Source organism: Eleutherodactylus coqui, chromosome 4 (assembly GCF_035609145.1).
Source record: "Eleutherodactylus coqui strain aEleCoq1 chromosome 4, aEleCoq1.hap1, whole genome shotgun sequence".
Lineage (NCBI taxonomy): Eukaryota > Metazoa > Chordata > Amphibia > Anura > Eleutherodactylidae > Eleutherodactylus > Eleutherodactylus coqui.
The window spans coordinates 20,765,447-20,776,032 of NC_089840.1; the positions used below are offsets into that span (position 1 = coordinate 20,765,447).

The 10,586-nt window shown below is 45.0% G+C and overlaps 1 protein-coding gene across 1 annotated transcript; it reads right to left on the reverse strand.

Moving 5' to 3' along the window:
* Nucleotides 1–402: 402 nt before the first annotated feature.
* On the reverse strand, nucleotides 403–10,375 carry RBM11 (RNA binding motif protein 11). Its single transcript, XM_066599123.1, has 5 exons — nucleotides 10,168–10,375; nucleotides 8,531–8,693; nucleotides 3,746–3,824; nucleotides 2,528–2,624; nucleotides 403–1,027 (listed from the first exon to the last, which is right to left on the reverse strand). The coding sequence occupies exons 1-5, from the start codon at nucleotides 10,261–10,263 to the stop codon at nucleotides 707–709; spliced, it is 756 nt and encodes a 251-aa protein (XP_066455220.1). The 5' UTR covers nucleotides 10,264–10,375; the 3' UTR covers nucleotides 403–706.
* Between the last annotated feature and the right edge of the window lie 211 nt (nucleotides 10,376–10,586).

The following is a 10,586-nucleotide window of genomic DNA, read 5'->3' on the forward strand; positions in this document are numbered from 1 at the left end:
TGTGAGCAAAACAGCGTAAGGCAATGTATTTGATTGTGTGCGAGTTACCGCGTACATAGTGTGTGTAATACGCGCTAATCTTATGCTCATGTGAGTCAGGAGGATGAGCTGTGATCTCCTCTATTATACCTGTGTGATCATCATCAGTAACTTAAGAGTCTCTGGGTCCTTCTGCAAACAGTCTCTGTGGTAGGGATCACGTTACACACAGACTGAGCAACTGACTAGAAACTGAACACATGACCCCAAGTAGATCTGAGCTGGGCAGAGTTGAGATCACATGACCATCTGATGAGAAAGAGGCCAGGAGTTCAGACAAAAATGACCAAACCAAAGGAACACTAATTCCCTTATAAATACTGGGTGAATAGCTACATGTTAAATGAGTAAATATTAATGGCATTTTAATAGTTAGACTTTTATTGTCTTAGCAATATTTCAGGTTACAGCATTACGCAGGGACTTGTAAACAGACGCCTTCACCGCGCCGCCCATGACCGTCATACACCGATATGGTAACCAGTCATTGTTTTGCTGCCAATTTAAAGTGCAAAAAAAATGTGATTGCCATCAGAAAACTACGAAAAGTTGGCAGCACATTAAATAAGGTTTCTCAACGTAAAGCAATGCCAGAGCCCGAGTCTTGGGGTCCGTTCCGAGCCACATCTACGCCGTACACCTAGTAGTGTACCGAGTGGGTGCCGATTCACAGCTTTCTCCGCTTGGACTTTTTGCGTTTTTTTACTTTATGGCCAGACTTGGATTTTTGAGCCTCCAGGTTATTATCGCTATCTGTGCCGCTGCTCTCGGCTTCTCGCCGGCGCTTACTGGCCTTTGACTTAGATTTATGGTCACATGAAATCTTTGATTTCAGTCTCTGAGAACTTGGGCCGGCGCTACAGTTTTCTGTGCATTCATCATACGGAGGAAAGGTTTCTTTGCTCCATGAAGGCATGGTCCTGCAGGGCGGAGGTTCCTGAGCGGCCACAGCAAGTGGAGGGTGCTGGAACGCCAAGAACTGGTTCATCTGAACAGGAGACAGAAAAAAAAAAAGTGTTTTTGCTATATTCACATATGAAATCCACATCACAAGTTATTGTGCACGCAAGTTTTAAAAAAAGCCCCAAATTATTGGGGTTTTTTATGCAGTTTTTTTTTCGGCATGATAATAAAGGGGTCGTACCAAAATCTAAAGCTATCCCCATGATAGATGATAACTTTATGATCAGGGACGAGAATGGGCGTCCCGGCAATCCCCATAGGAGTGGAGCAGGGGACGCACATGCACACCGCTGCTCTACTCAAGAACAGTGCTGGAAATTGCCAAGTACGAGCGCTCAGCAGTCTCAGCTACAGTCATCTGAATGAATGGAGTGATGATGTGCATTTTCTACTCCATTCATGTGATCACTATCTGGACCCCCGTTCTTTGGATTGGTTGGGTCCTGATAGTCACCGGAGGGGGCCATTAATATTTTATATTTTTTTAAATAGGAAAATGTTTTGTAATTCTATCTCTTTTGCCCCGTAGGGGACTTGAACTTGCGATTGTTTAATCGATTATACAGTATACTGAAATAATATATAATTGAATTACACAGAATTTTGACAGGTGTACTATTAAGACATGCCATAGGCACATCTTAATAGACAAACATTTATGGCAGCCGAATGATTGTAGAATTTAGAGCGGCATTTAAATCATTAAAAGCTGTGATCAGAGTCATCTCCGATTCCGGCTGTTGTGGGCGAGTGCGGCTGTCAAAAGCTTGCAAAAAAAAAGGCCTGTGGGATCTGGATGCATGAAATGGTAAAAATACACAGTGTGCAATATTATGGTTTTTAGGGTGCAGGCCTAGTTTAGAGAGGGACTCTACCCCTGTGTTGAGCTAGTGGCCACACGGCCAGGATTTCTTTTTTCCTGAATTGTGACAATGAAGAGTTCACCCTGAAGACAATAAAGACTGGTACAACCGGTTGTAAACAAGGATCTGGAATTTCGAAGTATCTTCCAGGTATGTGTCACACATTTTGCTGAGGAATGTGGTGATCCCAGCAAGTTTGTAACCCTCAGGTTTTCACAGTATAAATAAAAGTAGTCAAAATTTTGAATTTCTAGATTGGTTTTCTGCATTGTGACAGCAACAATAACAGGCCTCATTTATCAAAGCTGTCTAAAAGAAAACCTGTCTGTCACCCATAGCAATTAGTCAATGACAGGGCAACTTTTTCATTTTACCACAACGGTTTCAGAAATGAAAGCCGAGCTCTGATTGGTTGCTACGGATAACAGTTGTTCTTTTAGACATTCTTGATGAACATAGAGGAGTATCCTGACTGCCTTTTGAGGTCAGGAATATTAGGGATCAAATCCCACACGTATCATCAGCAAGTTCTAGCTTCCTCTCAGGTCAGTATCTGATCATGTGATCAGCAGGATCTCCCCCTTCTCAATGACAGCCTGCTCCCTGCTTTCTATTTTATAGCAGAATTCTTTTCCCCATTATAACTGATCATCATCACTTACCATGCCGTTAAAATAGTAATACGCCTCTGAGAAATGGTTACTGCCCATGGAGGGCATCGGGAAGCCGGGTGGGAACGGTTCCCCCATTACAGGCACTCTGGAGAAAGAAAAAAATGTTGTTCTGTGACATTATTTTGTCCCGATCACACCAAAGGGCTCATTCACATCAGCGTTCTGCTTTCCATTCTTAGAGGGTTAGCTTTTCTTTTAATGAGACAGATAGCAAAACAGACTTTTTTCCATTAAAAGAAACGGAACACACACGCAACCGAAGTGAACTGAGCAAAACTGATGCTCAGAAAATCCCACCAAATATCATGGGAAGTAAAACTGAACCATTTTTTTCCCCATTTTGCTGCTAACGGAATAGCAGAACAGAAGAACAAGAGCGCTGATGTGGATGAGGCCTTCTCTATACAGAATAGAGATGCACAACATGAAGCCCGTGATGCCATTCTCCTATACTCTATCATGCTGGCAAGGTTGTGGGGGCATTGTGTGACTGGCACTATTATAGAAGGCACCGTGTGGCTGCATGAGTCCTATTTAAAGGGGGATTTTGAGACTTCGTTCACTTTTTCTATTGACCAACAGGTCATCAAGATATGATAGTTGGAGATCCGCCGCTCAGATCCCCACCGATCAGCTGATTCCTGATGCCACTCTGACCATAGTGCAGCGGCCCGGGTTGGTATTACAATGAATTCAAAAGGGCTGTGCTGCAATAACGACCCCGGCAGCAGCACAACGGTCAGCTCTTTCTGCTGACCATAACGACAGCAGCACTGCCACAACGATCATCTGTCGAGTCTCTGAATACCCCTTTAAAACAACCTAAAAAAGCATTTATTTTAATGGGGCTGACGAAAATAGCCGAACACAAGCTCTTGGCTATCTCCGACAGTCTCACATAAGATGAATGGAGTGGCACTCCGCGTGTGTGACCACCACCTAGTTCAATCTCAATCTTACTGTGAGGGGTGCAGTGAACCCAGTGAGATGAAGGGGACACGGGACCCCTATTCTTAGGTGTGAGACTTGCACTGATAAGACTTATCAACTATCCTATAGATAAGTGATACCAGTCAATCTTGGTACAATCCCTTTCGCTGTCATTTATCTCTATGGGTACAGATAGAATCTACAATGAAAATCATAATTCGGGATGGAAGAAAGTCTAAAAATAAACTTACCACCCAATTCTAACCAAGATCTTACCCATAATCTGCTTGGTTTGGCACAAAACCATTCTCCGGTCCTTGGAAGACATTACTTGGGTCACCAGAATAGGAACTTCCTGGATTTAAAAAAACAAAAAAAAAACAAAACACAAAAACACATCAGTAGGACAGAACAGCAGCAGTGAGGCCCAATGTCCATGGGCAGGATCCGCAAATCAGGCCGCCCATAGGGATACACGGGCGTCTGCAAATGAAATAAAGCATGCGGATTTGATTTGTGGATCTTTTGGTCCGGGGGAAAAAAAAAAAAAAACGCAGCATGCTCCATCTCAGTGCAGTTCCCGCACTGATGTCGACATAGATTTGACCCCAAACTTCCCGTCTACGTGTCCAGATCCCTCCAACTCAGTTAGTGGATGCCCTAGAAATTCTGTGGACCGAATTTCAGTTCCTGAACCTCTTCTCTCCCTATCCTTTCATACCTTAACATTTTAAGAAGGTCAAGCTGGACAGTCTGCCGGTGATTCTCATTGGGCCAGACTGGCCTTGTCACATATGCTACATGAACTCATCAACCTGCTCATCAACTCACTGTGGCCCCTCCGTTTTCAAGTCCAAGTCCCTTTCGAGAAGATCTTCTTTTACAGGGATCTTTTTTCCACCCGAGTTTGTCCCTGCCCCATTTAACAGCCTGGCGGTTGAAGCTGCGGTCCTGGGAGCCAGCGGTTTTGACGAGCCAGTCATTCAAACTACGATGAAGGCTAGGGAATTCTCCTCTTTCCGAGTTTATCAACTCGGAATAACGCGACTATTTTTTTATGCTCTTTTCGCAACCTCGCCTTCTGTCTTCACTACAAGAAGGCTTGGATATGGGACTGAGCCTTAGTTCCCCAAAGGGTCAGGTATCGGTGTCAGCCGTCCCTCTTGGGACCTTAATCGGGGTCACTGTTTTTGAGCTGTTGAGCAACATCCCAGCTCGTCTTTTGTTCTGCAAGGTAGCCTTTTTAGTAGTGATCACTTCTACCCGTAGGGTTTCTGAGCTAGCAGCCTGGTCGGTCAAGCCTCTGTTCACGGTCTTCCATCAAGACAAGGTGGTCCTATGTCCCGTGCCTTCCTTCTTACTTAGGGTGATGTCAGCCTTCTACATCAATGAGGACATCATTTCGCTTCTTTCTGCTATGCACCTGAGGGAATTCGCTCTCCGTAGATTGGACTTGGTTTGAGCCTTGAAGATTTACGTCTTCCAAACGTCTTCTTTCAGACACTCGTACATTCTGTTATTCCAGATTGCCCAAGACATGGCCTAGCGACTTTCAAATCCTTTATCTTGCATTGGATTAGGTCAGCAGCAGTGAAGGCCTATAGCGCGCCAAAGGCAGCGTGCCTCTTGGGCGGTACATAATGGTGCCTCTGCTCTTCAAGAGTGTAAGGCCGCTACATGGGCTTAGCTGCACACCTTTTCTAAATTCTGTCAGTCAATGTGTCTTGCAGACGGCTGTAAGCTGACCATATATATGTATTTCAATTTGCTTTTTACACCCCTGAGGAAAGCTCAATGCAACAGATGAGAAAATCAGATTTTTGTAGTTACTGTAAAATCTCTTTCCCGTCTTGTTCATTGGGGGACACAGCACCAAACCAAAGCATTGTCAAACGTCGTTCAGCTCTATACCATGTTCTCACCTTTGCCAGAGCATTCCCCCATGGCGCTGCACATGGTTCGGAGCTTCGTTGCACTATTTAAGATTTACATATTTTTTTCAAAGTTGTTTAACTTGTTTTTATCCTACTTGCTGCTCCTACTGCTTGCATTCAAACTGGCTAGCTTGGTGCCTGCAGGGGGATATAGCCAGCAGGAGCAGCTAACACTTTCTGCTTAGTATCCGCCTCCTGGTGGTAGTAGCTATACACATGGTCCTAGGCTGAGAATGATTTTACGGTAGGTATAAAATTCAGATTTTTCTTGCTAAACTTACACTGAAGAGCAACTACAGCAGGTCTGGAAAGTCTTCAGACCCTTAAACATTTTGTTATGTTGTGGCCTTCTGCAAAATTAAAACAAAAAACAAGTTTTTCCCATCATTCTGCACTCATTTCTAACTTCCTGTTTTCACTTTGTCATTATGGGGTATTGAGTGCAGAATGATGGGGGAAAACTTGACATTTTCGTCTTTAATTTGCACTAGGCCATATTATTAGAAAATGTAAAAAAAATGAAGGGGTCTGCTAACCTTCCAGATCCACTATAGACACAAATGGTGACAAGACCAAATTCATGTTGCCATTTGCAAATTCTAGGACAATTTTGGATCACTTCTGGGGTTGTATGAAGCAGCTATATGGTTGTGTGCATGAGTCCCAATAACTTCTTCTAGTGTCCAACAGAGAGGGCATAAATAAACTTTACCTCCACAGCAGTGAGGAGAGAGGTCTTCTACAGAAAAAACACTGATTGGCTAAAGATTAAGCAACCTGACCCTCTAGTTCATTGTTTCACATGCACTAGCACTGGAGGGGGGAGAAGACGTGCGCTTCCTGTAGACAGACAGAAGATTACCCCCTTTCCCCATTTCTCACCCACTATGTAATCCAAACGAAGCTCAAGGAGGACAAACATCTCCTATTAATAGACACTAATTTACTTCTTTGACTTTGTTAACTTTTTACTTCAGTAACCCTTTGATGCCTGGATCTAAAGACATTTCGGAAGACAAACTCCTTAGTCTGCAGTTTGTCAGTGTTTCAGCCTTGATACTTTGAGTCTCTTGTTAAGTTTCCTCCAGGAACATTGCCTCCTTAGCATTTCCTTTTATCCAGACTCTTTCAGAAGCATAAAAGGCTTGTTGTATGGTGCGTGCCTGCTGACTGGGCCGGCTATCGCTTTGCAGAATGCTTGAAAGTGGGAAGTTTTAATGAAAAAAAAGTGTATAGAGCTGATTAGTTTCTTCAATCCCACAACTCAACGCTTCATGTTCTGTATACAGGTTATATGCAAGGATATAAGGGAGTATATCTAAAGACTCCCCCGCTAATCTATAACAGCAGCATGAGACGTGAATAAAACAAAGTAACGAGAGGTGGAAAGGAAAAAGAACTAGGAGCCATAAGGGCGGGCATATAGGAAGAGACATGGGGAATAAAACAAAGTAACTAGAGGTGCAAGGAAAAAGAACTAGGAGCCATAAGGGCGGGGGTGTGGGCACATAGGAAGGGACATGGGGAGGAAGGCGAGGCAGGCCGGCATAAAATGGGACCCTTCCATACATTCCCCTTCGCTGGCAAGGACAGTGAGGGAGCCAAGATGGCTCATGTATCCAGCTCAAAGGGTAGGGGGCTTTAATTTGTAACCCTTTGTAATAAAATACGGATTTTTTTTTTTGGGGGGGGGGGCAGTTTCTTTTATGACCTTCCAAGATGACCCTTACAAATTGTGGTATATAACATGTGGCTTGTCACTACATTGCCCATTTCACATACGATTTCCCACAAGGCACGGCAGCGGAGGTCACGCAGGATAGGTGTCCGTAGGATAGGTAATCAGTAGTTAATCACCGGGGACCCACAACTCACGATCCCCCGTTGCTCAACCCACTGTCAGTGCAGCGGGGCCGGACATTGTCATGGGGTCCGGAGCGGAAGTGCCATAGTCGGCTTTACTTCCACTGAAAGCAACGGGCACTGAAGCTTCCTATTAGTCTTCCTCATCTGATCCTGGAAGTGCCAGAAGTGTAATATAGCTATAGCACTTTTGCTCCTGACCAAGATGACAACGTCCGACCCTGCTGCACTGACAGTGGGCCGGGCGATCAGCTGATTGCCAGGAATCACCAAGCGGTGGGTCCCTAGCTGAGGACAGGTCATCAATAGTTTTTACCTGCAAGACCCCTTTACGTTGGTAACCAAGGTGGTGATGAGTCAATAAGGCCAATGGTGGAAGCCAGCGGGAAGTAAGCTTGGTGGCCTGGATGACTGCAGAGAAGCAGGGCCGCACAGAGGTACAGGCAGAGTCTCGGTTGCCCAAGGGCAAGCTGGCGTTACAACCTGCACCTGGCAGTGCAGTCAGGCAGCAGGCGGGGGGCCGGGCAGCAGCCACAAGGTTTCTTCCAATATGGGTATTGTGTGGTGTATATTCTTCCATTAAAGTGAGGGTGGAGCATGAACACATAAGGACAATGTATGTAGCTGGGGTTCCCCCTTAGTCCCCATATTAAAGGGGTGTTCCCAAGATTGACTTTTATTGTCTATTCACAAGTCAGGTGATACAAGTGTGATGCATGGGTGTGTGTGTGTGTGTGTGGGGGGGGGGTCTTACCACTGAGATCCCTACCATTCTTGTGAATCGAGGTATCATGTTCCCCTCTTCTCGGTACTAGCAGCTAGTTAACAGCATTAGAGAGACGCTTTACAGCAGCCCCATAGGCCATAGACAGAATAGACAGGAGGGACCGCATTGATGTCTATGGGAGAGTGTTGTGGGCATTCTCTGCGACCTGTGCAAGGAGGGGGAGGAGGCGAGTTGTGACATCACCTACTGTTAATGTTGGATCCGGTGATAGGTATATGTAGGCGTTACCCTTCAGTGTTGATAATAAGATGACTGCTGAAACGTTCTCTACAGAACAGGAAAGGTCAGACTGCTACTAGGCCTAGTGGTCAGTGTGAGAACTGCAGGATTTTAGGATTTTTTATTTATTTTAGAATTAGGATTGTGACATTGAAAATTTAAAAAACACCAAAAATTATTTTGAAAATTATGAATAAACATAAAAACTTGATTTATACAAGAGGTCGTTATCTGAAGACAGTGTCCCTGTGAACCTACCAAAGCGATACTGGAGCTTAATGGGCCTCCCGAATAGGCGGATGCCGTTCAGCAGGGATATGGCGTAAGGCACGGATTCAGGGTGTTTGAAGCAGACAAAACCAAACGACTTCAAGTTTCCTTCTTTATCTTTTGCGATGGTGACCTTGGTCAGCGGTCCGGCCTGGAGACGAGACAGACAGCGGTGATGTGCGGCAGCCACCTTGTTATTTACTAGAGCGAGATCAGCAGCTGCTCGGAGGGTCCCCGGGGGGCAATTACCAGACCGCCAGGACCAAGCTGTTACTATATAAACCCCGTAGGCTGCACCGGAGGATTCTCTTCTAATAAGCCTGCAGAGCTCAACTCCTGCCAGATCCTTCTCAGCAGATGGGCTTTAACCCCTTAGTGATGCCACCTATTCTGGACCGAAGATTTTGGGGGGAATTTTCATCTCCACTTTTCAAAAACCATAACTTTATTTTTCCATCATGGCCATACGAGAGTTTGTGTTTTGCCCGCTTTGCTGTAGTTTTTATTGGTACCATTTATTGGGGCGACATAGAATATATGACTTTAGTTTTTTTTGGAGGGCAAGGTAACCACCCCCTCCCCCTTGATTCTGCCTTTTTTTTAAAAATTTTATAGCGTTAATGATGCAACGTGAGGGCTTATTCCGACGTGTGTATATCAGTCGGGTTTTCATGAGAGTGGGCAGGAGCTCAGTGCACTGCTCCCATTCTGGCCCCCCCTGCATAGAGAAACGGCGGGGCGTGAAAACCCGCCCAATATACGCACGTTGGAATAAGCACTAAATTTTTTGCAGGGAGGTACGATTACCATGCCAACTTTATTTTTTTAAGGTTTTTCCACTTTTGCACACTTAAAGCCCTTTTTGGATTTTTTTTCTCACATCACTGCATTCCACCCCCCCTCCCCCCCAATAACTTTTTTTATTTCCCCATCCAGCTCTGTGAGGTTTTGTTTTTTTGCATGATGAGCTATAGTTTGTATTGGTATAATTTTGGGGTATATATGGCTTTTTTGATCACTTTCATTGCATTTTTGGGAGGCGAAATAAGCAAAAAAAAAAAAAAAACAACAGCATTTTACCTTTTTTTTCCTTTTTCTGTTTTTCTTCTTCTAATAGCATTTAGCGTGCAGAATAAAACGAGAGGCCAATTAGGCTGAGTGTTTCTAGGGGCAGGACGGAGTGTCACGAGCGATATTCCGCCGCGGGGGGAGCACTAATGTCGCTGCGATTTTCTGTGATGAACCTATCTTAATGACAGGTTTATCGATGAGCATCACCGCAAATCGCGGCACGCCCAGATTTTTAGACTTGAGCGCTTTCCATAGTTATCCTAAAGTGTGTCATGCGTGCGATTTATTACGCTATGACAAATCGCCTGGTGCCCTTTAAAATTATTTTTTTAAAGGGCCAGCACTTAATATTTTAGCGAATGCGAATTTCCAATGCTCTTCACATCGCAGCGACTCTGACTGCAGCAAGTTACGTTTTTGAAGCGCCAAAACTATTGGAACATTTTATCCGCAGGCGGCGATAACTTATCGCTCAGCGCTGGGAATTAAAAGGATTGTGATTAAGTTTTACCAACATGTTAATATAAATGATTACTAATCCCCTCCCCCCGTACCTGCAGGAAGAGCTCGTACAGGATCTCCTCCTTCACATTGCAGTCCAGGTTCCCCACGAAGATCGTCCTGTCCGCCTCCTCCTGCCTCTTGAACATGATGCCGGCAGCTCTGCTCTCCGCATCTCTTACTGACAGCCGGGGGATCCCGTCACTAGAGCTCCGGTGACGTCACGGCTCCGCTTCACAGCTGCGGCGGCCATTTTGAAGAAGACCAAACTGAACCTGCTGCGGGGTTTATTATAGGCGCGGTCCGTTTCTTTCTATATGATGTCTCTGCAGAGCAGGAGGAGCGGCTCCGGGAATGCGGACATGTAAGTGAAGTGTGGGGCAGCTCTAGTGGATACTCAGGTTGTTGCCATGGCAACCAATCAGGCTGCAGCTTTCATTTTCCAAAGGGTTTCTGAAAAATGAGAGCTGAG

Bases quoted from the DNA above. Each gene is read 5' to 3' on its own strand.
- RBM11 (XM_066599123.1), bottom strand. From the start codon at position 10,263: ATGTTCAAGAGGCAGGAGGAGGCGGACAGGACGATCTTCGTGGGGAAC. The intron at 3,825-8,530 runs GTAGGTTCACAG...TTTTAAATCCAG, and splicing joins TAAGCTCCAGTATCGCTTTG to GAAGTTCCTATTCTGGTGAC. The intron at 2,625-3,745 runs GTAAGATCTTGG...TTCTTTCTCCAG, and splicing joins CCAAACCAAGCAGATTATGG to AGTGCCTGTAATGGGGGAAC.